Source organism: Varanus komodoensis, unplaced genomic scaffold, assembly GCF_004798865.1.
Source record: "Varanus komodoensis strain SLA01 unplaced genomic scaffold, ASM479886v1 scaffold16, whole genome shotgun sequence".
NCBI lineage: Eukaryota > Metazoa > Chordata > Lepidosauria > Squamata > Varanidae > Varanus > Varanus komodoensis.
This window is the reverse complement of record NW_025335468.1, coordinates 3,717,752-3,745,533: the sequence shown is the minus strand read 5'-3', so window position 1 is coordinate 3,745,533 and position 27,782 is coordinate 3,717,752. Positions and strand designations below refer to the sequence as shown.

The 27,782-nt window shown below is 45.7% G+C and overlaps 1 protein-coding gene across 2 annotated transcripts; it reads left to right on the top strand.

Moving 5' to 3' along the window:
- Positions 1-1,697: 1,697 nt before the first annotated feature.
- On the top strand, positions 1,698-27,782 carry CUNH11orf24 (chromosome unknown C11orf24 homolog). 2 transcript variants are annotated; one of them, XM_044426142.1, is made up of 5 exons: positions 1,698-1,800; positions 7,929-7,979; positions 21,100-21,349; positions 23,824-23,937; positions 25,608-27,782. In XM_044426142.1, exons 3-5 carry the CDS (start codon positions 21,193-21,195, stop codon positions 26,768-26,770), a joined length of 1,434 nt encoding a protein of 477 aa, XP_044282077.1. In that variant the 5' UTR covers positions 1,698-1,800; positions 7,929-7,979; positions 21,100-21,192; the 3' UTR covers positions 26,771-27,782. The 2 variants fall into 2 exon arrangements, with proteins under 2 accessions (XP_044282077.1, XP_044282078.1); XM_044426143.1 differs by lacking the exon at positions 23,824-23,937.

Sequence of the window (27,782 nt, the reverse complement as noted above, 5' to 3'; positions counted from 1 at the left end):
TGGGACAAGGCTTGTCTTCATATACTGTGTAAAACCACAGATTACATTGTGCTTTAGAGGAGCCATTTCAACCCACATGCAACCTGCTGGGCCATGCTGGAGGGGACAGAAAAGTGTGCTTTTATCCATGCATACCCAACATTTTAAAGATTGTTTTGCCTAATTTATTCTGTTTCTGCAAATCATAGAAAAGGACAAGAAAGCAACTGGCTGCTTGGGGTTGCTTCTTTCTGCAGAACACAGCTGCAAGGAGTCAATCCATTTATTTACCCCCACCCCAGCTGCACAGTAGGAAGATTAAAAGGTACAAAAATGGGAAAAGCAGCTCTCCACCTTTGCTGCTACTCCCTTCTTTACCCTTGTATTATCTCAGGAATGTTATGTTGCCCAAACTATAGGACTGCAAATGTTCTGGTAGGGGGAAAATTCAAAAAGCACGGATGGCAACTTAATCTTGATTCTGCTGTTTACTGAACAGACCTCCAAATAAGTTGTGATTGAAAGCTGCTTTGTGTCCTTTGTGCATTCTCTTTCATAGAAATTTTATGGGTGATATACTTCTTAGTAGTTAAAACACTCCCAACAAAGGAGGATAGCAAGTTCTTTTTAATGGATAATTTTAAAGAAGCTAACAGAGTAATCCTAGCTGTGTCTGAGAAATGCCACTGAGTTCTATTTATGTAGCACTACAGCTTAAGGAAGCTTCCACTACTCCATTGTAACTACCATAGTGTGGGCATTTTCAGTTCTGCGTATCAATGGAGCAATGGTTTGCTTGCTTTTCACTTATTCAAACAATACGTGTACATATGCTCCTCTGCCATCTACAAGATCCGGAGCAGCATACACTAAAAACCATCCAACTAAATCACAGAGACACAAATAAAACCAAGCAGCAGCCAGAGGCAGCGATCAGGTTTTTTTAAAAATTCAGTCAAATTCAACTAGAGCAAATGCTACAATCACTGATCAACCTCTAGAACAACGTTGTTCAATACAGCATCATCTCTGTCCTAAAATAAACGTTATGTAACTGCACCAATCGTGCAGGAAAAGCTCACTACGAGGGCTACGTTTAAAAGCCGTTAATACGGATTTGGCTTTTTTATGACCCTAAGCACATTTTGATAACGTTCGCTTGATTGATGGACTTTCTTTTTAAGAAATGCTATTTTCGTGGCTAGGCATCCAGATCCTTCGGTGTTGCTGTTATCTAATGCCCTTCTCCGCCCTGATCAACCACGTATGATTCCCAGTGATACGAGCCATGAGAAAACGAATCCAACAGACACACCCAAGAGAGGACACCGCTAAAACTCTTGCAACACCACAGGGGACGGGGAGGCAGAGAAAAGAATGAAGGGCTTCCAGGACCGACTTCCCCTTTTAAAGACAGCCCCTGTATTGCGTAACACGATCCTTTTACGTCACGCAATGCGACTGGAGAATGAGGCGTTAAAGGGAGGAAAAATGAGCTTCCCCCGCGCCTTTTATCCCTGGGAATGTCAAAGGAGAATCCATAACTTCCGGGTTCTCGCGGATGAAGTTTCGTCGGAGGAGAATGGAACTGGAGGAGACTGGAAGGCGGGGCCACAGGAGGGGGCGTGTCTTCTGTCCCGAGGACGCCCGTTCTGAAGGGAAGGGTGGGCGAGGCCTCCGTGCCGGTGGGTGGGGCTAACCAAACTGAGGGGCGGGGTTTCGCCGCGGCATGTGGCGGGCTGTAGTGGCGGGGGCTGTTGTCGCTCGCTCTCCTTCTGCTTCCGTGGCTGCGTTCCTTCCATGTGGGCCCGACGGACGGAGGTGGGATGCAGTGGCTGCTGCTCCTTCTGCTTCGGGAGGGTAGTCCAGCCTACTTCCTTTGGGTTCTTTTTTGGGGGCGATCTGTAACTTCCTGGCCTTGCAACCTGTGGGAGCGCTCGGCGGTGGGGAGGAGGAAGACCACTGGGAAGGGGTCGCGGGGGTCTCACGGTTCCCGCACAATTCTCGCTGTACGTTCCTAAGTTTGTGGGAAGCCAGGAAAGAGACGCCTCCTCGGACCCGGGATGTGTCTGTGCTTCCTAAAGGATAAATCATCTATCCCGCCAGACCTTTCTCCCTTTCTCATCTCGGATTTGGGGGGGGGGGGACTCTGTCGCCCGCCCCGTGACTCAGCTTCGCGGTACTGACCATCCTCCAGCCTTCTCACCTGCGAGGATGGATGGACGTGAAACTGGAATTTGCACCGTTTCGTTCTTACGTTGGCAGAGGGTGGAGCTCAAACTCGGTTGCCTACAGACACTCAGCTAATGTTTCCTGTCCTCCAGTGGTGTAGATGCAAGCCCGAGCCCCAGCCCCCTTCACTTTTCTTCTCCCTCTTTTCTCCTTCTTTCGAATTTAACTCCAAAGTGAAACAGCTGCCCCCAGCGTGGCGCCCTTCGGATGCGTTGGACTCAGGATAGGGGTTGCAGCCCAGCACATCTGGAAAGCACCAGTTTAGAGCAGATTGCTGTCCAAGAAGGGAGGGCTGGGATTTGGGGGAATTTTGACGGGCCTGTGGATTAAATCTTTTGCCTGGAGCTGTTCATGCAGCTGCTGAGTGAGCGATCTTACACTGCCTTGAAAGTGTGTCATTGTCTGCAACACTTTAAGTAGCTTCTCAAATCACACTTTTAGTGCTGGAATGCTATTCTATCCAGTCGCTTTTCCTTCTTTTATTTGTAATGGCTGGTTGTACTTTACCAGTAATACTACTTGAAAGATGGTGGTGGGTTGAGAGGTTTATGCCAACACGGTATACTCAAAAGACATCTTCTCTTTTCTTTACTCTGCCTCAGCACTGGCTTGGGCATGTGGCTATCAAGGGAAGCTTTTGTGACTCTGCTAATATCTCCTACAAAGAATGGAATGGCAATAGGGAGTTTTCTTGATTTTGTTTCTAGCAGGGTAGCCAAGCTGGTCTGTGGCAGCAAAACAATGAAGTCTTTGTGAAAAAATATAACAAATTATGGCATAAGCTTTTATGGGCAAGAAACCATCAGATGCACATGGAGTTCATCCTGAGTGGCTTGGGTGCACACTTGGATGTAAGGGAGAGAAGAAGAAAGTGTTAGCAATGGGGTGGGGGGAGAGAAGAAAGAAATTTAGATCATAATAATTATGGTAAAGTTTTGATGAATGTGAAATAATTACAGTGACCGTTCATAAAGTAGCGCTAATCAAGACCTGGAGGCTGAAAATTAATGAAATACTTGGAGCATGAATAAAATCTCAATCTCAGTTTGAGCCACAAGTGATAGACTTAAACTTCTTAATATGTGTTAACTTCACAGTTTTGTGCTGGACTCTGTTTTTCCTCATGGGATGTTTTCTATTTTAAAAAGAGAAAACACAAGGTTAAAAATTGCATGAATGCCCATTGGCCAGGCATATATATGCAAGTGTAATCCTGAATTTAGTCAAACAAAATTACAAATAGAATTATGGTGTTTCTAATAATTATCCCAAGTTATGTGTTTTCTTCCTTCATTTTGTGAAATTAGGCCAGTCAGAATCTAGTTCTCCCTTTCTCTGTTCAGCTTGGTCTTCTTGCATTCTTGTGCTTCATCTCCTCTAGGGTCCATCTAGGTTGGGTCCTTTCCTATAATCATTTACAGGAGCATGGAAACTTTGGTAGCCCTTGAAGCAGGTATTTGCCACCACTGCTGCTTCTGCACTGGGGCTGCCCTTGACTACATGTGCAGGGCAGATCAGTGCCTTTGAGAATGGGTTTGCCATCCAGCCTCCCTCTCAGAAAGACCTAAATTGTGCCTAAGCTGGATTGAGAGTGGCTAATTCACACAAAAAATCCTGCTTGCTTTCAATGCTGATCTTGTTTGGTCATGTGAGCATAGGTCTCAATCTTGCATGTTGCTGGCAAGCTTCTGATGTAAACAGCTTACTTTTGTGCAAGGCTGTGGACTTCACTCATGACTTACACCTGTTCACATGGTGCTGCTTTTCTGCACTTGAAGAATGCAAGGTATTCTCACACTTTTGCAAAGGGAGCAATGCAACGCGAGTCTAGCCAGCAGTGAGTTCTTTGATTGTGACTACTGTGATCATTGCTACTGGTTGCTCCTGTGACCAGGTATATTTCTGCATGGGAGGTTAAGTGTGCATCTGGTGGAGAACCGGTTCTGATTCTTTGCCTACATAGAAAACATTGTTTGGACTGTTCCCAACTGTGCGCATTGTCAGTTCAATAATAATGCATTTTGTATGCAAGTAGAAAATGACACTTGTGCTTCTAACATGTCCCTTTGGAAACTTCATGTATGAATTGCTCTTATACATAACAATAAAGATGGACATTGGACATGCCAGTTATTCAAATAAACTAACTAAAAATTTACATTGTTCTATTTCCCAGCTTGGTTCCCCACCCCCTTAACTAAAGTCCATGCTTTAATTCACTTCACTTCTGTGACTCTCCCGCTAGCCTTGTTAGCTATATCCCATTCATTTACACACTGGACTCGTTTTACCTTTCTTATAGCACACAGCTTGGCTGGCTTACTTGAGCCACATGGAGGTAGGTGCCAGCATTCCAAAAGCATCTGCTATATGATTGTGATACATTTGTTATGTTAAGTGGCTTGACCTGTGACAGAAAACTGGATTTGATGGCCTCCTGGACTTCATTTAAGGGGAACTTTGAACATTGCAGGCAGTGACTGCTACAGATCTCTTACCAAGCAATTCCTTATCTCAAGAAATAGTTAAAGTGAGTGTGAAAGATACTGGCAAATATAGCAGGGTGTAGCTGTGGGTGCACATGTTCTATTTTGATGTGTTTCCTAAAGACTTGTGAAATGGGAGTGTGCTGGAATTCTTTTCCCACTCCTGTCCCTATAGGCTCCAGGCAAGGACAGTGGCTTCTATGTCTCTGCATTTCTGGAATGGCCTGAAACCTCTGATATCTGCATTACAGCACACAGGCATGCTTCTTTAGATAACACTATATCCTGCTGTATTTGATAAGCACAAAAAAATCTCTGTGCTCTATGGGGTCAATTCGCAAACTGGCATGTCTCTAAGCCTGTACTGCCATTTGCTTCACAAAAGATGAATGGGGTTAATTTCTTTTTATTTCAAGTGTTTATATATTTGAACATTCCTTCAGGCTTTGAAAAATCATGTTACTGATTTTTTGTGGTGTGCTTTTTGCTCTTTGTGATCTAGTGTGGTACTGGCGGGGATTGGCACAAGGAATAAGTGACTTCTAGAGCTCTCTTCTTCGTCGATCATCTTGGCTGAAAGGCTTGTGTTGTGGGGTGTGAAAGGGGTGCGAAATCTTTCTTCCCTTCCTGTTGTTCATTGTGTGTCAGTATGGTGACTAAAAGGTTGACCTTGTGTATGAGGGAACCCTCTCTCAGGTTTCTACCCATCTTGGGAACAAACTAGATAGGATGTTTTGGTTTTTGCTGTTTTGAACTTGTAATGTATTTCTGCTATTTTTTATTGTATTTCATATGTTTTGTGGACTGTTGCAGCCACCCAGAGAACTTCAGCTGGGGCGGTATAGAAATACAATAAATAAAAATAATTATAATACTCTTCATGCAATACTCTTTTCCTGTGGTGGGAGTCACGGTTAACATCGGACACCAGTCTGCTTGTGGTTACTAGAGATTTTTATTATTAACATTATTATCATCATCCTCATTCTTAGCCTAGATAATTTCAGTTCTTCCCTCTGCTTCCATTCAAAATGGCCTCCATCCTCCCACGTACATCTGGTGTTTGTCACTGCGATCCTGCTTTTCAGAAAGCCAGAGTATTTTTGTACTGTGATTTTTAGATACCCATATTATTATGCAGTGCTGGGAAAATAATCCTCTGTACCAGCTTGGTGCCTTCCAGATGTGTTAGACTACAATAGCCATCATCCCCAACCATTATTAAACCTACATTTAAAAGACATGTTGGTGAATGCCACAGGCATAGGTTTTTACAGTTGAGTCTAACAATTCTGTGAGGTTCAGTTGCAGAAGAGGTTCATTTTTGCAGAAGAGAATCTTTTCTCTTAAGGTATGTGGGCGTATCATCTTACAGAAGAGGAAAAAGACCAGTGGATTAAGGATGCTTTAGCACCTCCAACTAGCAGCAATTAAGTGTGGCATATAGTTACAGGAGGGAAATCACAGATATCCAGAGTTTAGGTGTGTCTGATAATTACAGGAGAAGACTTGCTGGGTGCAAACTTGTTATGGAGCAGCAGAAATCCTTCCAAAAGATGTAGTATTGGAAAGATGTTTTGGCAGAGCAAGGTATTTGGTACACTGCTGCTGAGAACCTGGAACAAGGAAGACACAGTGGCCTCAAAATCCGGCACACCCCTTCTGCAAACAAATTAATGTCAATATATTACACTTGTAATAGCTCAGGTTCCTTGGCCAAACTTTCATTGGTTTGTTCAGTTTATTTTAGAATGTTGTTTTGCAAAATTCCATGACGAGGCTGCAACTGCTACAGACTAGGTTTGTCATCCTTCTCAAAATGGGCCAGGTACATTAATGGTAAAGTTTCTGACTGGTTGTCTTCAGCTGTTGTGGCAATATCTTCCAAGGTTACTTGGTGGGCAGTGGGATTGGAACATTGTTCTTCCAATTACCTGATGGGCAAGTACAGTTATTAAGGCCATACTGAATGAAGTTGTCATCTTGGTTCTGTGATGTTCTTAGTTTTCTATATACAGTTGTTGCAAAGGGGAAGACCTAATTTTCTTGGAGAGCAGCAGTAAAGTTTTAATTAAAAGTTTTTAATCAGTTTTGGAACCCAGGGAGATGCGCTTCTCCCTGCTGCAACCTGGACCTATCGGGCTACTATGCTATTATATTTTGGTACATTGAGTTGCTGCCCATTATGAAGAGTAAGCAGGAATGGACTGAGGCCTTTGGGTGTACCGAATGTGGCTTGTGATTTGCATCTGGCTGTACTTTTTGTGTCTGTTGACCCAAGAGCACAGTTACTAGAAAGCAGATTTTCCTCCACAGGTTTGTAAAGTGCTTGAGGACTTTTGCTTGAAAAGACATGTCTAGGATTGTGCTGTTAACCCCAAACTGTAATGGGTATTGGTTATAAGACAGACCTTATATGGGAATACATCGGAAAGCATGCAAAATATATTCAAAAAGTTTATGGATGCAAAGTCTGCTTGCAAGAATGAATAGCACTCTTATTTCAGAATACTTCTCTGTGTGAATAGTATTCTATTTAGTTGTAATTAATATGGCTTAGTAGTCAGTTTTGTACTGTTGTTCAGGAAACAGATATTTAAAAATCAAGCAATGATTTAAATTAATCATTTAACAGAATAAAAGTCCCCAGGCAAGTATCTCAGTGACCATAGGATGGCCCAGAAAACTATTTCTAAGGTTGGAGATCGGACTCTCTGACATTGAAAGGGGCAGTTGGAGAATGCACAGCCCTTGGAGAGGGCAAAAGAGGGCGTTCTAGTGGGTATGGATAGGTGGAGACCAAAGAGGCCAGGATGTAATTAATCCTGAGCCTCTTCCAGCCCTGCTTCCCTCCTGCTCTAAAGTGCCCTTGCTTTGGGTTAAAAAGCCTACCAGGCAAAACAAGGGCACTGGTGGCTGGGGATTGCCTCCACTGCACCTCTTACACATCCTGGCAGGACACAGGACCCTCACAGTCCTCTGAGCCACAAGGCTGCAGCCCATAAGATTGCACCTGGAGTCTCCCTCTGCCCTTCCTGATTTAATTGAATCCAGCCTGGGTTGAATACCAATCTACGTAAAGGAGCTTCCAATAATATGGAGCATAAGGCACATTTGTCATCTTTTGTAGCATTATTTTGGTTTGCTAGTGAAGCTCCAATGCTAAGATATTTTCCTCACTTCTTGTTCTGCCTGGTATGATGTGTGCTTTCTTCCTTTCCTCTGCTGCAGGACCAAGACTTCCTTTAACAAGTGAGGATGCCTTTGGCAAGCATAGATGTGGTAAGTTTTTTGCAGTTTGGGTTCCTGCCTGTATCAGGTTGTTTTGCAGTGGAAATGAACTTGTCTTGCCTGCAGGAGAACTTAAGCCATTAGTCTCTTGGAGTCGGTGATGTGTGATGCTACTTCTTAACGATGCGAGACCTTAACGAAGACCAGCCGAGGGAGGTGCTACTTGTCTAGACAGTAACTGAAAAGGTGCTCTGCTCAACCCCGTTTATTAACTTGGAAAGGTTCAGGTGAGGTGTGAAATAGTGAACCCACAATAAGGACTGCTTTACAACCTTACACAAATGTATGTATCTTATTTCTTTTTAGTAATAGATATGCACCAATTAGTATAATAAACTTTCTGAGCAGTTTTCCACATAAGCTTCCTTTAACGGCTGTTCTTGCACTGTGTGTGGTGTGGTTGCCCGTGGCAGCTTCTCCAGAGCTCCTCAGTTAAGTTCATGACATGCACTTGCTCACATTTGCATTGTCCTCAGCAGGAGACGGGCAATTTAGTTCCTCACTTCTGCCTCTGTTGGCCTTTGAAAGATGTTCCCCAAGAGCCTAGCTGAGGTTTCACGCTTCCTATTTTATGTCCTGAGCAGAGAGAAAGGGAGGAGCACCAGATAGGTGGCAGAGGATGCATTTCAGCCAGGGCTTGCTCACTGATTAGATTAACCCATGATTTCCGGGGGTGCCCACTGCACGAGGGTCCCTTCCAGTCCAAGTAGAATTGACTTGTGCCTATCCCAGAAAACTGTGGGTTGATTAACTCACAGTTTGCCAACATGCCATGCACTGGATAATATTGCCCACTGGGTATGGCCCACTGGATAGTATTTCCTTACCTTTCTTGGTTATTGTGGGGCTGATGGCTGTGTGTATATTTATTTAATATTCTACCCTGTAACAAAGTTTAGTCTGCCTCACCCAATAGAACAGGTTAGACACAACAAATGCCATAATAAAAATCTAAAATGCCTGGTGTCAAAATAATAGTGTGGGGACTTAGTGAGCACCCTGTGGAAGGGAATTCCGTAAACAGGATGCCACAACTAAGAAGATCCTTGCTGATGTAGCCCCCCAACTACTTTTGGTAGGTAGGTAGACAGTAGTATACACACATAGGAGTAGGTTTAGAACCTCTTTTGGGGCACAGGACCTCTTTCAGGGCCAATTTCTACTTCAGAAAAACTTTGGGGGGCTTTATTCTAATAGAGGTTGAGGCTGAAGGGAAAATCCCTTTGCGCAAAGTCAAAACGGTCCAAAAGGGCAGAGCTCTGACTTAGTACCCCACATTTAGAATGGGGAAGAAACTATAGAAAAACCGAGCACCAAACGATCAGTGACTGAGGGGAAGGGGGTGTGTGGTGGGCTGGGTTTGGCCTGTGGGCCTGAGGTTCTACATCTCTGTTTTGACAGCAGTAGGGAGTACAGTGAGGGATGCAACAAGAACCCAGTTTGTGATCACCGCGTTTGAATTGTTCAGAATGAGGAGCTGAGCCTCAGGAGACTCTGTTGACTTCTTGAGCCATTGGACTAAAAGATCCATCCATCTTCCTGGGAGACAGAACACTGTCACATGAATGCTGCAAGAAGTCAAGCCAGAAGTTGTCTCTGCTTCCCGACTGCCAGGGTGATGCAGGGAGGGTACAAGGAGTTGAATTACAATAGCAATTTTCTTTAGGATTATATGTGGAAGGAGTTTGCAATAAACACATGACTCTTGATCTATGTAAATAGCTTATAAAACAAAGGTGCAATCTCCAGAATTCAAAGTACATAGTTAAACATTCTTGTCTGGAGGCTTTCCTTTGGGATTAAGTTTCCCATAGCTTCAAAGTTTGTATGTGCATTAATTCTAATAATTCAGACACATTTCTTTTTTAAAATGCTTCCTTTGAGACAAGAATACTGCACTTGTTAGCCAAATAAAAGAGATCCAGAAAAGACTAAAAAAAATTGACTAAAAGGCATGACTAGAGACATGGTTCACATACCATGACCATTAGTGGACTCATTAATTAATTGAGTCTCTATGGAACACACCTTACCCTAAGCCAAACTATGAAAAAACATGAACAGCCCTAACTAACCCATGATGAATTAAGCCATGGGCAGTTGGGACCATGCAGAAGCATGTCCACTGCCTCTAGCTGCAAGTCTGCCAGGTTTATTGACCTGCAAAGACTTTGCAGGAAGCTGATCCACTGAGTAGGTCCTTGGGATTGCTTATTATCTCTCTCTAACTTTGAATCAGGTGCACTTAGGCCCTATTTCCTTTTATAATGCCAGTTAGATCTTGGGTCTTTCTAGTGTGCCCTAGTATTTTGTGACCGCTAACAGTAATTACAAGCATCATGAAACTGAATAATACATGCAGCACTGGGAGACATTAAGTCTTCTGTAGCAATGTCTGTTCAACAGATTCCTGGAGCCAAAAGACTTGAACAGAACAGCTCTTCTTGTATTGGACAACATCCAGCCTTTTCTTTGGTGGAACATCCACAATGGTCCCTAAAGTTCTCATTAGATGTATTTTTCCTCTGTACTTATTGGAAAAACTGAAAAATGTTGGTGCACTTTAGTATATGCACTTAATTTTTTAAAATGTGTACAATTGAATTAGGGCTCTGAGCTATGCAGGGGTTGGAGAAACTAGAAAAAATGTGCACATCGTTAAATATGCACAAAAACCCAAACATAGACAATAGCAGTGGACAATTATCTGTGCAGTATTAGACAATCTAATCAGAGAAAAAATGAAAACAAGAATACTAATAATCCCATTACTCTTCAGTAGTACCAGCTTAAAAATCACAAAGCTATGAGCTAGTGTTCACACAGTGCTTAAACCTCAAACTGACTTTGTGATGTCTAAGCTGGTCCGAATGAAAACGTATTTGATACCACAGAAAGAGTGTAAATAGTTCCCGAAATGCAACTGCCTCACCCCTTCTCCAAGAAGCAAAGGGGGGTGTATATTTTATCCTTGTAGCATCCCTGTGAGGGAGGTTGGTCTGAAATGGTGACTTGTCCAGAGCTGTGCACTGAGCTTTGTGGTCCAGCAGGGATGGCCCTGGTGCACACAGTCCAAACTGGCAGTACAGCAATACGACCTTGCTGAACTGGAACATGGACAGCATGGTGTGTTTAACTGCAATCAGCCAAATTCCCTCAGCACACAGAAGACAAATTGGTGCATCTCTGGATGTTGTTGAATTGCGTCTCCCCTCATTCCTCGCCATTGACTGTCCTGGCTAGGGCTGATGGAGTTGCTGTCCAACGATATCTGAAGAACCGCATGGTCCTCACCTTGCTGTAGAAGCTTGTGAGCTGGGCAGTGAAGGTTTACAGCCTTTTCCTGAGCAGAAATGACGGATCATTTCCCAGCTAAACCACAAAGAAGGAACTGTCTTGAAACAAGTGCATGCTGTGTCTCTATACGAGGGCAGCACCTGATGATTCAAGTGCCACACTGTAGATCTTCCCGCCAAGGCCCATGTTGGTTGTCGTTTCTCTCCCCAACAATTTAAATCCACATTTTTGCAGCTTTTGAGGATTTCCTCATTTATATTCTTCTTGCACACAACATTCTGCCGATCCAAAGGTGCAAGCTCTGCAGTGTTCTCACATTGGTACTGCAGTGTATATCCAGGCTGTATATAGAACATCCATTTAATCAGCTACTTAAGTCTCATGGAAAACTTTTCAGTGAGGAAGGAACAGAAAAAGAGAATCGTTGAAGAAGTGGCTTTCATTTGCCCAGCGTTGTCAGGTTTACCTCAGAGAGAGAGAGAGAGAGAATGTCACTTAAAATGCCCACAAGCTGCTTATAGGTCAGAGAACACAACTGATGCAACAGTTCTGGAGACTGAGCCTGTTTTTCAGCTTTCCACATGGCACTTGAAAATTATGGAAATGACAGCTTTATATTTAGGCACTTGGAAAATATGTGAAAAATACCCTGACCCAACTAAGGGTCTAATTTATGAAGAGTTGTTTTAAAAAGTGAAGCCAGCATTTTTCGATGTCTCATTTTAATGGAGTAATTGTCTGGTATAGAATTTTGCCCCGACAGCAAGCTTTGTGTGCAACACAATGCCCTAGTTGTAGCATTGTATTCGCATCATTTGCAAATCCAGCCTGTCACAGTGGCACACCAGTGGGGCATGGCATCACTGCACAGACAGCAGCCGCTAGCACTAAATGCGGTGTTGTAGTACTGCACAAAGACCTTTTATGTAGGATCCTGCAGAGGGCAAGGTTTGCACAATGACTCAAATACCATCCTAAAGACTTCACAGTCACCACAATCCAGCTATAATGATACCAGTTTTGCAGCCTCTGTGAAAAAGGCAGGAAACTTGGGTGTCCCCTCCAGGTATTTTGGACTGCAGCTCTCGTAACACCTTCCCATTCCTCAGGTTGGCCAGCTGGTGGAAGTTGTATTCTAAAAGATCTGTAGGGTGTCAGCTTCGGGAAGGCTGCTGCACGTCCAACAGGACCGCTGCTCTTGTAGCAGACCAGGCTCATGCATCACAGCACTCCGTCAGTTCAACAGTCCGTGGGTTGTCGTGCATGAGTGGTGCTGAGCCACTGCTTTTACTGTACAGCCCACCATCAGCTCCTTTTTACACTGTGGAGACTGACATCTGAACCTGGACTGCTGGGTTGTTTGCGACAAAATAGTCCAGGACTTAACCCTGGTTAATCCTTCTCATGCACAACACACCAGTTGTTTAACTGATCAGTTGTGGCTATGTGTAACTTTCCTAGATTGCTTCATGAGGGCTCTTTCTTTAGCTGCATCAGCTGATTTGTGCAACAAAAGAAATATGCATAACTTCACAAGCACTCACAAACAATTTAGATGGATTCTAAGCTATAGCAGAGTTCCAAGCACAGCTAAGACCTCCAGGAATCCTGCCAGCAATTGTGCACCTTTCAGGAAGGGAAGTAAACAGGCCTCTTACCATCTCTAGCCAGTTTCTGTCCCCTCAGGTCATTATTGCTGGGCTGGGACCCTGCTTCTTAATAAAGTTGCTGTTGTAAATGGCAAAGGAGCTGCCCCAGGATCGACACAGTTGTGGTTTCCCTGGGAAAGTCTTTATCTGCTAGTCTGAGAAGTGGGACAACAGAGATCCTGGAGGGGCCACCCCTTGAAGAAGTACAAGAATGAGGCTACCCCACATCTTTCTGACCATTGTGGTTGAACAGAACTCTCTTTTTCTGGGGATGTGTCTTGGCAGGAAGATATGGAGCCACTTCTGGGGACCTGCTTCAGTATTGTGATGGGTGGAGGGGTGTGAGGTGCTGGGAGCGGGGCTAACCAGGTAAGAGCAACATGGCCCTATGGAAAAATGTCCTTTCTCCCTCCTGGCCCCCATCCACTTGACTCCTGGACCAGAATCTTTTCATCTTGCATTAGGCCAGAAGGACAGATGAGCAATTCTGCTGAAGTGCCCCCCACCCCGTAGCCCAAAGGTGTCCCAGCTTGCGCTGAGAGAAACAAAAGGCAGGAGTAATGAGGTGACACTGCAATGGAAACTTTGGGATGTGGTGCGGCTCTTTTGTCTAACCCATCTAGTCCAACCCTCAAATTCCTTCACAGAGTGACCCTCCTGCAGAAGCAATTACTAAATGGGGCTGTGGGTTTATACTGGCCCAGTCTGAGCAGTCTGACTTGCCAGATGGCGAGAGCAATGTGTGACATAAGATTCCCTGTTGGTTTTGCTGAAACGGACAAAGACGGCTCTACCACTGGGAAGTCATTGTCCTACAGGTCTGATACCCTTTGAGCCTTGCAAAGAGGAGGAAAAGCCCAGTGTGGGGAGTTTGCCCTCTGAGCTTATAGCTAGCTTGAATGCAGACTTCACCCAAGCCCTTCTGGAGTCTAGGCTTTAAAGCTCTGCTAATCTGCAGCAGTGTGTGAAAAGCAAAGCACTCCTTGTTCCCAAATGGAGGCTGTTCATTTACAAATTCACTTGTGCCTTTCAGTCATGATTAGGCCGGGTAAGGCAACAGCCCCATTTCAAGGCAGATTTTTATTCCCTGGAGGTGGTTGCATTGGCAGATTGATCATCCAATCCTGGCTTTTACGCTGGGGTGCTTGGCAGTTCATTTTTCTTTATATTAAACTGGATTTTTTCAGATATTCCAAACAAAGTGACATTTTACAAATGGAACTGCAGCCTAGTCATTTTTCATAGAGAAGTCTTCAAAGGGCAGTGCGGTCCACCACATCAGCATCTAGAATAGGTTGGTGAACAAAGCCCCGTGTGTGAGAGGGAGGGAGGAAGGGGGGGGGGGAGAAAGTAGAGGGAGGACACAATTTAAAACAGAGTTCAAGCTTGACATTTGCTTTATGTGCATGTTCTGTAGTAGCATGAATGGAGGTCCCATACATCTCATATGTCTGATCGCATTGCACTGGTTGTCCGTGGTTCTTTTCTTGCGGAGGCTGTCAGTCAGGCATTTGTATGTGATTTGGGCACCTCTGTTTCATCTTGATGTTACTTCCTATTTCCATCAATTCCAAAACACAACTTGCTCACAGGTACTGGACAAAAACTGTGAGAGTTTCTTAAGTTTTCTACCTTCCTTGGAGATCTTTTGAAGAGATTCATCCGCTGAGGAACTTCTGCCACAGAACTGGCAGAGGATTGTGAGACATATCATTGGATACATGCTTGCTTTGGTAGGCATCATAACTGACTTGTGTGAACTGACCATGCCCTGCAATACATGCAGTACTGTTTTGGCAATTAGACCTGGACCATACATAATCCTCAGCCGTGGTATGAGCTATTGAATTCTGAGTTATTACGGTGTGGGAGTTCAGCCAAACCATGACTGGTTAATCATGAACAAGCCAGTAAGAGAACCCATGTTGTGAACTCTGTGTTGTTTAAATCATGGGTGGTTGTTACATGTGAACCCAGAACTGTAGCTTGTCCTTGGGATGTTTTGCCAGGCTACAGAGGCAAGGGGCAAGAGTGGTTAAAAAAAGTCACTTCACATTCCAGGACTACAGTACCATGAAGACTTTTGGGATACAGGGAGGGAGTAGACAAAAGATACAACTCAGAGGCTACAAAACAACCCACAATTTGCTCAGAAAAACTCTGAGTTGGCCAAACAAACCATGGGTTAACTAAACATGAATTAGTATTATGTGCAAGTCAGGCCTTTGTGAGGGAAGACTGTAATTTGCAAAACCGAGATAGCAGCATGGAAATGCCGCTATGCCCCATGCTATGCCGCATTGCTTGGGCAATGTGGTATGATTTTGTGGTGTGCTGTTCTCCTGCGGATGATTTTGTGGTGTGCTGTTCTCCTGCGGAAATCATTGTCTTCTTATTCATGGTTGCGAATAGTGTCTAGAAAATACTTGTGTGGTGTTCCAGGAAGTTGCTAATCATTGCTAAGATGGCATCACTTGGGGAAGGCAAGTGCAACAGAAAGCAAAGGAAACAGCAGTTGAGAAGAGCTGGGAAAGGCCATTGAAATGCTGCTCCCCAGCATCTGCATGAATTGTTTTCTGGCCTGTGGCAGTCTCCTGAGTTGCAGAGAAAATCTGCAAGGATAACTAAGAAATACTTGGACACTGGAATTTTGCTAAATAAACTTTAGCTTGCTTAGGATATTAATTGCAGTAAGTTTAACTTTTTGAGGTTTCTTTTGAAGGAAGTGTGGGGATGCTTTGTCTGCGATGAGGCTTTGACATTGTTTTTAATTAGTCTGGTGGCCTGCCTTAGCGTTTTCTCCTCTGTAGCTGTACCTGCTTATAGTGATTAGTATACAGAGGTGTACACTTATAAGCAGACTTCAGCTACCACCTCTACAGAAAAAGTTTATTTTACAGGTTTGCACTCCACTTGTTAGAACAGCATCTCATAAGACAGCTTTAGAGAAAAACAAAAGTATCAATAATAAAATGATATTCTAATTCATTCCAGTGGAAATTTGTAATGGAACCTTCCACCGCCATGTCAATGCCATGGTAGGAGGGTCCAGTCAGGATCAGGATCAGAGCAGGGGACAAGATAAAGTCAAGGGCAGCATGCCCTTGGGAAAAAGTGGCAAGGGGCTGGATTCTGGCAGTGGTCAGAGAGCCAAAGACAAAACTGGGAGGATTAAAGCCCACACATAAACTCAACATTTGTCATCCATCCATATGTGTGCACACACAATCATGCACTCCAACCATTTGGTGCTGTTGTTTATACAAAGCAACTTGGCCTAAGGCAGCTGACTACGAAGCTGAGTGCACAGTGAGGTGGCTGCTCAGGGAGTATGTGACTGGATTCGGACAACACGATAACCCACACTCAAGGTTGAGTATGGGTTGAATGTGACTTGTCCTTGAACTGTGGATAGTTGTTGAGACATGTGTTAGCAGCTGTCTGAGCCCAGCTGTGCCTTGTTAACCACAAAGTACCCATAGTTTGTTAATGGGTTGTGAATTGGGTTGCTCATCTTGGTTTGTTACCTCAGCTGGGTTCAGACCACATGATGAGCCATAGCTTAACAACAGCCCATAGATTCAATGTAAGCCCATATGCAACCCTTGAATGTGGTTCTTGTATTGCCTGAGCCCAGTCTCTGCCTCCCCTCTTTCCTCACCACCCCCCCCCCCCCATTGGCAAGGGGCAAGCTCAGACAGCCAAGCTGAGTGTGCAGCAATTTCAGGACGATGCCGCACTGTTCTAACCACTGCACAATGCAGCGCGGCTGCTCTGCTGAGGAGAACCAGACTGAGAGAGACAAAGACAGAGCCAGGGCCTGGTTGTTTGCTGTTGAGCAAGAGGAAAGGACTTGGGAGACAATATAGGGCCACAAAGAGAGGCATCGAAAGGAGCAGCGGGGCATGGATCCTTCACTCTGTCTTCCAGGCTTTGGGCTGATCATTATGCAAGCACTAACTGAGCCTTTGGCTAGTACACACCCTGTTTCTTTGGGCAAATCAGGAAGGCTGGTCAGGTCATTTTTTAAAATAATCCATCAACTGCAAGGACAGATGTTCTGTAGTATTTCTAGGCCTGTGATTACTGCTTAGTTCAGGAAAAGTGGTTCAGGGCTATTTATGGGGCATAAGGATTTTGCCAGAAGCGCTCTGGCATCATTATGCTACATGCTGAGGTTCAGCTTTGGCTAGAGCGATGCATCGCACTCCGCAGAGGAGCCTGGAATATTCCACGCTGCTGCTCGATGCTGCTGTGTTGGGCCGAATTCCTGTACCGCCCTCTGGCTTCTCTTCCAGCACTGCTGCTGCCACACCTCCGCCGGGGTCACATACTGATAATGCTTGTGGCCACGGTTGTGTTGCCTGTTCTGTCGCAGCAGGTCAGTTCTGTGCTCAAAAACACATCTTGTGGCCTGTTTAATGTCTCAGCTGCTGCAGACTGTACTCACTTGGTGATTTTCATTTTCATTTTGGTGACCTTATTTTATATTTGGAAAAAGAGGGAAACTTGTCAGTTCTATAAATATCTTGCAAATGGAGCATGCAGTTAATGAGAGCACCAGCACTGTCAGCATAGAGGGCTGGATCCACGGTTGTGTGAACAGGCATTCACGGGTGCAGTGCGACTTCCCTGCCCTCTGCTTCTCTTTTCACCTCCTGTGCTTTCCCCAGAACTGCCCTGGAGGGTCTCTGACCCTCCGGCAGAAGTGGGGCATGTGCGTGGGGCTGCTGGGGAAGGGGAAATCTGTTCCCAAAGGATGACCAGCTTTGGGTCCAACCATTATTTTCTTTAATTTCCAAACTGTTTACTCACTTGCTTTTATCATACAACTGTAGGAGTCTTAAACATTTTTTAATGGCAAGCTGCTTTGCTCTGCTCTGCTCTTAGAGTGAGTGGCCTCCTCCTGTGAAACCTGCCCTGCGCAAGAGGAGCACACTTGCTGTGTGTGGCATCGCTAACGGGGCTTGCCTGGAGAAGCCCGTGGCTCCCACCCCATCTCCCACCTCCCCACCACTCCAGTTCTGTCCCTGGCTTTCCTACAGGCAGCCCAACGAGCCCCGCTGTCCCCCACCCGTCCACCGCAGCTGCCAGACACACACATGGCCTGAAAACTTCCCCAGCAGAGGCCCACGTGTGCTCCCTGAGAAGTCTTTCCAGCAGCAGGCACTCCCTCTCCCTGGCCTGCCCTGCCTGTGCAGATGCCCCCCCCCCCCCGGTGCTTGGGCGCAGGGGCGGGGCAGCCACTGGCTGCATGTGCAAGCCCTGCGAAGGGGGGGGGCGAGGTGGATGGGAGTGTGGGTGTGCTTGCACATTGGCACCGAGTAGGGAAGCAGTGGGGAGCGCCTGGGGGAACCTGCCAATGGCAGTGGGGGAGAGGCAGGTGGCACAGGCAGGAGCAGTACACCCTGGGCTTGATTCTGAGCCATGGGCACTGACGAGATACTTGCTGCCATTTGCAGGGAAGATGGAGAAGCATAGAAACCATGCATGCATGGAAACCGTGCAAACATGTGAGCTCAGGACACAAAGTGAAATTCCATGCCATGCAGTAACTGTGCAGCATTGCTTAGCGTTATGTGGGAACTCAGCCACTGCGTTGGACCAAAGGTGTTTGCTTGCTAGTTTTCCTATTGCCCAGTGACTGCTTCCAGCAGTCGCTCTCTGTGCACTCGGAGACCTCGTGGCAAAGGTCTTAATTCTGTTCCATCTTCAGGCTTAAGTGCACTTGAATTCAAGACAGAGTCCTCTTGTGTATTTGCACATTTATTATGGCATACACTTTCGTAGACTAGTTTACTTAATAAATGTGTTTATGTTTAAGATGTGACAGGACTGTTTTTACTGCAACCAACCAACCCTCATGGCTACTCCTTTGGAAACTGAATTTAAGATCTGCCTTGTGCAGTAATTCATTTTCTGATGTTTAAGATACTGCAGGTATTCCAGCCCAAGAAGGCTAGATGTTTTTATTCCAGAATCTCACGCCAGGTGTGGAGCGAGTGCCCCTACTTGCTGTGTAAACACTAGCAGAACTTGGCTGCCCTCATTAAGGAAAGCATAAATAAAATTGCTAGAAACATTACGGCGGTTTGTGGCAGGCCTGCCTTATATAAAGGAAGAGGAATTTTCAGAAGTCAGGCCAGAGGCAGGCTTTATGAGGGAGTAGTTTGCATGCCACACACATGGTAAGAAAGTTCAGTCTTTATCATTGTATTAGTTATGAAGAGGTTGCTGGTGGGACAGGTGGTGATATCTCCTATGAAGAATCACGTAATCCATGAAAAGATTGGCACCTGCTTGAAGAGATGAATTTTAAGTGTTTTGAAGGATCTGTTTTCAATATTCAGTCCTAAATCTGCTTCTTCTGCTTTCATTTGCTGGCGTCAGGTTTTCCAAGTAATGTGTACAATCCCAAGGAGAGTAATAAAGGCATCAGTATTATGGGAAAGGGAATGAAAGAAGACTTTCTTATAATAGCATGTTTGGTACAGTTGATGTTTCCCAGGTGCTAAGGAGGTGACCATAAAGCTGCCTTTCACATGGTGAGACAATTCTGCTCCCTGGCCAGCAGCAAAGCTTGTTCTGCAGTGTTTTAGCCAAGGTAGTGAAGTAGCCGTTCAAACCGTCTCCAAGGCATAGTGTGTGGGTAAGTGTCGATTTCCAGGAAAGTGTCATCATGGAAATGCTTCAGAAAGAAGAGAAAGGCACACTTCATCTTCTGTGGCCGGCTCACACGTGTCAATACATATTGTATACGAGGAGTTCAGGCTGACTGCAAAGCAGACAAGAGATGACTGAGGGATGAGATGGGATAATACTCGTAGGAAGGATGAGGGGAACTGCAATAGGAGTATTTCTAGAGAACCAAGGATGAAGCAGTGCCCATTTTCTGAAGTATTACTTTTGATGGTAAGAACTGCAAATGGAATCCAGATTAGGACACAGGACAAAGGTGTCAGGTGCCGTAATGCAATTTTACTTTTGCTGTTTGCTGGAAGATGGAGATGGATGGCTCTCCAATATTTTGCCTAGTCTTCTATAGAGGACTGCTGGGGGTAAAAAGTGAGGGGCAGTTAACTTCTTTGTGGGGATGCTTGGCCTCCCTTAGAGCCTGCTGGGATGGCCTCTTAATGCAGCAAAGTGGCAATGGACAAGGGTAGCAGAGGCTGTTATGCACTGGTTGTGATGGAAAGGCTGATCCTGTAATCCTTTGCAGTTATTAAGATGATTTCATAGTTGGAGCTGTTCTTTATGTCACTCTTACATACCTACTTACTGGTCCTATACTAGGGGTGGGCATCTTGGTGCCTGGGGCATAGTGTGACCCCAGACACCTTTGTTGGTGCTCACGAAGACACCTCCCAGCTGTTACTCAAAAATATTCTTACTCAGGGGTCCTCAAACTTTTTGAACAGGGTCCAGTTGACAGGTGCCAGTGGTGAGTGTGGGCTGCCAAGGTGGTGCCGGTGGGGGAGCACGGGCTGTTGGGGGGGGCAGGGTGTGTATGCACGCACGCACATGAGGCAAGGCGGGGATGGGGGAGGCACTCCGGGGGGGGGGGGGAGCGCCAGCTTGCTCGTGAGGAGATCATTTTCTCCAAGCTAGTCCAAAATGACCTTCTCGTGAGCAAGTTGTGCACCCGCATGCATGCCCAGCAAGTGCAAAACCTGTGGGGCGGGCTGGTTAAAAGGGCATGGTGGGCCGGATCCGGCCCGTGAACCTTAGTTTGAGGACCCATGTTCTTAGTGTTGCTCCAAACTGAAGGACCAAGCTTTTAGCTGCTACCATCTTACTTTCCTATAAATGTCCCTGGGCAAGTTACTGTCCTTTATGCCTTAGCTGTGCCAACGCATGGCAGGCATCCTATGGTTGCTCCCAGAACAGTTTCTCAGATTTCCCAGTGTGCTGCCCACCTCTGCCCTGCAGCACTGAGATTCAGTTGGCCATTAGCAAGTTTACTGCAGGCCCTGCTCTGGTCCAGACCGCATGGCTTCAGTTGCTGAACTCTGCCCCATGCCCACAAACAGTGCACAGGCCAGGCCAGGTCCAGCTTGAGGACCCATAAAAAGGCAGCTGCAACAGAAATCAAGGCAAAGCTGGACACAACCTAAAAATGTCACACAAGCATTTGGATGGTACATACTCGTATTTTTCCTTGGCAGACGTGTCACCTGGAGTCTGACTAACAGCAGCCGGTCAATCTGGAGAACAACCACCCAGAGAAGTTTGGCTTCATTCCAGCACAAGCCTTCACGATGTGGGCAGCTGTTGTGTGTTTCCTGCTGATGTCCTTGTGTGTGTCTAAAAACGGGAGCTCTGTCTTAAAAGAGAGTGGTGTTCAGATAACCCATGTACATCTGCTCAGCAGTGAAAAGCCTTGTGGACAAGCTTGTAAAGGTCTAAATGTTTCAGGTAAGTCTTACTCCCCAGACCACCCCTGTGAGGGGCATATAGTTCTGTCTGTGTCCCTCACAGCATTTGTAACGATGGCCTCTCTATGCAGTATGAGTTCACAGCTTTCATTAAATTGAAAACAGCATCAGCTTCCCAGGAACTGGCTTGGCTTTGCAATGCAGGAAGCATAGAAGAGCCTTTGTGTGTGTGGCTAGCATGGAAATTGTGTTATATTTTTAACTTTCTCTACAGCCAGATGTGTCTGAATCTGGTGACGTTTTGCATTCTTGTGTGTCCTTGTTACCATATTATCTGAATGCCTTGTAGTCCTGGAAAATATTTAGAATCAAATGTTGACCTGGGCTTCGAGGGTCATTTCATTCCTCCCCTGCCCCAGCCAAGGATGTTTGAGACTTAAATCATCTCTGACAGTGACGTGTCAGTTTTTTTCTTTTTTTGAAAGCTTTAAGGCAGGCGTGGGCAACTTATGGCTCTGCAGATGTTTTGGGCTGCAACTCTCAGCCCAGCATAACCCACGAAGTTGCAGGCCAAAACATGTGGGGAGACACACGTTGTCCCTCCCCTGCTTTAGAGGAGCGAGACTTCACAGTTTTTAGCTCAGTTGTTCACATTGCCTGACTTAGGCAGGGCTGCTGTCGCTTAATCCAGCTGGCGTCTGGTAGACAGTTGTTGTCTTATGCCACGTTCATCAATCACTGTGCTTCATGCCTCTACACACCAGTCGGCTTCTATATAACAGGCTCCATCTTTTTGCCTAGTTATCATGAGTCTTAAGGTTCAAATCCTGAAATAGTTTTCCTGTCTCACTCAGCATTGTCTGTGTAAGGTTCCCCAGATTTTGGGGCCAGTGGGCACATTCAGAATGCTGAGAAAGGTGCGGGAACTCTCATAAAATGGTTGCTGCAGGGAGGATGGCGACTCACAAAATGGTGGGTTGAGACAGTTTCAAAACACCCTTTCTTGGAAAGCAAATTGGTGAGGCTAAAAAAAAGTAAATTATCCAAGGCAGTGATGGAGTCTGAGTTCCTAGACACAGAGTCACTCTCTTGAATCCAGTTTTCTGCACAGGCTAATGCAGCTCTGAGGCAAGTAACTTGGCCAAGAATGCCACATGGGATCCAGAAACCTCCTTCAAAGTAAATATGGGGAGGGAGCCAGCTTTTCACTTTGCAGCGTGCAAATTCTCATTCTCTCTCTCTCTCTGTCTCTCTCTCGTCAAGTAGCCTGGTGGGCACCCAGAGAGGTGTTCATGAGAGCCATGTTGAAGGCTCTCTGAGATCTGCTTTAACTCTCAGAGGCTGGGAAGATCAAGTGACATTAAGAGCCATCATTTTCCCATGAATTGAAGTTCTCCCATTCATTGTCTCCTGTTCATCATGGCAATCAAATTAGTAATGAATAGCATTTTAGGGCACCATCCCATGTGGCTGTCCATAAGCCTCTGATCTCAGGGGATTATGGGCATCCTGTTGTGGGTATGAGAAGAGAAGAGGTGAGGACTGCCTCCATGCCTCTTCCATCCCTCAAAAGAGGGCCCTTTGTCCTTGCTTACAAGGAGGAGGAGGAGCTAAGGCATTGCCAGGATTGCTGGGATCCCAATCTCTCCCTCCCTCTCCTCAGAATGCCCTTCCCAAAACCATCTGCAAAGTCACCCTTGCAAGTTGGAGCTGTAGCCCCAGGGAAGAACTGCACCAGCAGGGAGGGCGGGAGGAGGATGCTCTGCAGTCACCCTACTCTACCCTCAGAACAAGTTTCTGGGGATCCCAATCCAACTACAGCTATCCAGACAGTAGCCAGTGCCACAGGGTTGCACCCTTAGTTGCCCCTGGAATAGCCTCTCTTAATTGTTCCAGTTCCAGTTTTGAGGGCAGGACTTAATCACCAATTTCTTCCCAGTCTTCTACAAAGATCATTGATTAAAGTTTCCCTCCTCCACTGCAATGGAATCTGACAATAAAGGGCAAATCAGAGGGTATTCATCTTCCAGCCTAAATCGATAGACAGGACCAACATGGCAGAGCTTTTAAATTAATGTTACAGCGCACCTTATGCTAAGCAGGACATTCTTGTGAATAAGCATTATAGAAAAATCTTCTCCATAAGGAAGGACTTTGCAGGATAAATACAACACTATGTTAAGTAGTAGGTGGAACATCCATTTTAATTCCAGCTGATTACAGAAAAACAGATGTTCTAAAGGACTGTAGTGTGGAAGCGTCTAAAGACCTGAAATAGAAATGGTTGTTCACCATTTACTTTTGCTAGTAGGATAAAATCCAATTCCAGTAGACCAGCCTTCCCAAACTGGGCTCCTCTAGCTGTTTTAGCCTACAGTTCCCCTGTCAATTGGCCATGCTGATGGGAACTGAAGTCCAAGTCATCTGTAGGGCACCCATTTGGATAAGGCTGTGTGATGGGATTCATTTTGCTTCAGTCATGAGTGCCACTTTGCTTTCTTTGCAATCTTCTAGGTCATCACCACTGCTGGTCAGTGCTGTATCAAAGTCGCTGTGTCCTCTTGCGCTGCCCTCAGCTGAGTGCATGTCAGAATGCCAGCATGCAGGATGTTAAAGAACTAATGGGAGGTAATGTGGACACCCCTCCCTTCCCAAAAAGAAAAGACAAACAAACATGAAAGGTTTGGTTCACAAGGCTGCATTCTGTTTTCCTGTTCATCTTCCCAATGTTTAGTGTGTTTTAAAAGGGATTCTGACAGATTGCTAAAAGTTTTGCCACAAGAGAAGCAGTAGTCCTAGAGGAACATGATCAAAAGCCTCTGCTGTTTCCCCTCTGGACTTTTTGCTTGCATTTATGTTCACCTACAGAAAGAAGGAAGCCTCGACATTAGTATTCTGTTGGCTCTCAAGCTAGAAGCAGGAGGCCAGGGGTGTAATCAGAGTGGTTTTAGCATCAGTGGCTAACATTGGGTTTTACAGCAGAAATGTCTTCTGTTCTAATTAAAAGTGACACCATAACAAAATGGAGCATGTTAGAAATAGAGGAAAGGCCCTTGTAAAGTGTGCAAGAATTCTACTGTACATGTGCTTTGAAAGGGGAAATTTTTCATGGTTCTTTCTGGTCCTCAAAAGGCTTTTCAGGGACTTAGTGGCCATGTTAAGTTGAGCACGTCCTTGCAGCCAAGAGCCAGGCGTAGTGATGAGAAAGATGTTCCTTCCATTTTAGCTCTCCCCATTTAGCTCTCTTTGTTTCTAAAAACTGGTTTTCTTTCCAATATTTAGGCCAAGGATGGGAAACATGTGGTCCTTCAGATGTCATTGGACTCCAGTGCCTGTCAGCCCTGGACAGTATAGCCAATGCTGGCAGAAAGTGGAGGTCATGTCTAGCAACATCTGGAAGGCCTCACATTCCCCATCCATGATTTAAATGAATTGAATTCTGTTTTAAAAACAGCTGCTTTGATGTGTTCTGAGGGTGTGCGTAGAAGACTGGCTCAGTCCAGTCCCCAGGAGCTATACCTCTAGTCCCCAGTCTGTCCCCTGATCCCGAGTCTGCCGTGCTCTTGTACAGCTCTGCCACTTTCTCCTGTGGAAGCAGAGGCAAAAGGGATGTTAAAAACAAAACCGACTTGCACTCTCCTGTCCAGTATGAATGGCAGGAGCTCCTTTGGCATTTTCGTAAATGCATCAATAGCACACTAAGAAGAAACAGAAGCAAGCAGCTTACGAGAAGGACTCCAGCAAATGGGGTGGGGAGAGAGATCCCTTTGGCCCTGCTTTGGCTTGTGCGGGGGCCAGTGGGTGGAACCAGTGTTACTGCCCCTCCAGTGCTTGCTCAGTTCCGAACACGACCCTGTTCAATGTACTGCAAATCTGATGTGAATGAAAGTGGCATATTGGAGCACAAGCAGCCTGCCTACTGGCTAACCAGTGGTAATGCCAGTTGTTCACTTCAGTAATTGCAGAGTAGTTGTTGTCACCTCTGGAGGCAGAACATAACCATTCTGAGAGATCTGTGCAGATCTGTACTTAAAAAACACCAGTGCTGATTTTCTTACCACAAGTAGTAGTTGCCTGCATGCAGAGGGTCATGGAAGCTAAGGGGAGTGCCCTATGTGAGGTCGTAGATACAACTCAAAGATGGCTGTATTGTGACTAGTTGATTCACATGCAGTGTAAGGGAATTAGAAGCAACACCACTAAAGCCTTCATGTATAGTTCTTGAGAGTCTTAGCTGCTGGGTTTTTGGAGTCCATTTCTGATCATATCTCTGGGTTTGTTGTGCTTTTGTTTTTAAGAATTCATGATCCGTAAAAGAAGGGGGCATGATGCAAGCCATCAGACTAATAAAACAGATGAACGGGATAAAGAGCTGGAGAGGACGACTAATGCACAGCTGGTCCCAGTAACTATAGAAGTGCCTGTTTCTTCGGAAATGCAAGTAGGGACAAACGCTGGGCAGACTGCAGGCAGCACCACAGTCACAATAACATCCCTTGTGAGAAAGGCGACCACCGCCATCCCTGGGACCACCGCCATCCCTCAAATCGCAGCAGGAACAACAGCCATAACCAGCTCTAGTAACAGTGTAGCCATGGTTCCTGGGAACACAACTCTTAGCACCCCAAACATTACTTCGGTTCCCAGCATCTCTCCTTATACCACCACAGCATTAACTGCCACAGTTTCCCCATCAAATGGCAGCACTGTCAACATTAGCAGTGCAGGGAGTTCCAAAGGGCCACAGGCCAATGTGTTAATGCCAGGAGCAGCCGAGAAAACGGGATCAACAGCACCTCTTGCAAGGACACTTGCAACTTCACCTACAGCAACAAAATACGTAGTACGTCTCACCTCCCCAGAAGCGGGGGTTGCACATGACACTCCTGAACCAGCTAGCTCAGCCCCTGTAGGGGGCGGCTTAAAGGTGACGAGCTTGTCAGCATCTGTGGCCACCCACAGCCCACCAACTTCAGCCAATACGAGCATGGCTGTGACGACGACGATGACGACGACTGTGATGATGACAACAAGCTCAACTGTGGCCGCAACAACACCATTGACTGAATTCACAACACACAAGGCCAAATCTACATCCAGGAAGGCAACTTCTGCTGCCACTACAGAGGGTGCCAAAATTCACACTACTACACAACAAATGAAGACTGCTAGTCAACTGGTTATGGCAAGAACTCCTATAGATCACTTGCCAGGGTTTGCAACAACATCGCCAAAATCAGTGACTGTAAAAGAAGACAAGGATCAGCAGGAAATGGGCAGCGAGAATAGTTTTCAGCAGCAAGATGCCAGTTTGCTCTTAGCGGCACTTCTCTTTGGAATCCTATTTTTCATAACGATTGTAGTCTTGTTTGCCATACAGGCCTATGAGAGCTACAGGAAGAAGGACTACACCCAAGTAGACTACCTGATCAACGGGATGTATGCAGATTCTGAGATGTGAAAGCAAGAAGAACAAGAGGAAGCTTAATATGTACAGCTATTACTGAGGGAAGTCAAAAGCCTCCAGTAACTTGTCTTTCACTTCCCTGTTCTGCCTATAAGACCAATCGAAAGTGCTTCCAAATTACTTTTGGTGCAATGTAGGAGAAATGCCATGTGTTTCAAAAATATTTTTTTAACTCACAATTACAGGTTACCATGGATATATTATTTCTCAAACTGTAGCATCGCTTCTGTGGTGCACATTTTGTTTGCCATTGTGAAGGGTGTTGGTGCTGCAGGCCAACCTTCTCTGAGGACCACGTTCTTTTCTAGGCTTGGTTTCTCAGGCTCAGTTCACGGCCTGCCTCGGTCTTCCCCACCCTGGGGTCCCCCAGATCTGTTGGACTGCCGCTCCCAGCAGCCCAATGGATTCTGGAAGTTGTAATCCCAACACATCTGAAAGACTCCTGGTTGGGGAAGGCTGTCCCACCTGTTCCTTTGCACCAAATGGTAGAAAGTGATGTTTTTGACTGAAGGGTGGTGGTGGGGTTTTGGCACGTTGGCATTCCTGACACCTCAAGTCCTGGCTGGGCTCTGTCGGTTGCTGGCTGACCAAGGACTGGCAGCATTTGTGCAAGTGACGCATCTCTAAAGAGGGCTAAGTGCAAAAGCTCCTTTGTATAGGCTGGGAATTCTTTGTTATGGTACTATTAGCTTCGCTTATTGTGCTACAGCAGTAAAGCAGCCACTGGGGAAGCTGCTGGCCCAAGATGCAGTCCAGGAGCATCCTTGAAGACTCTGGATGAAAACGCACCTGGGAATCCCCACTCCCTGTGGGTTGCCAATGTTTGTAGCAGAGGACTCTTGTTTCAGGGAGCTCCCGCTTGTTAAAACTCTGTTTACTGGACTCTGTGAATGCTGTGCTGTTTCCTAATCATAGCAGCTCTTCCTTGAGGGGCATCTGCACCTTATATGATTTTATTTTTGTACAGACTCACTTAATAAAAGAGGCCTGGGGGGCCATTTAAAAG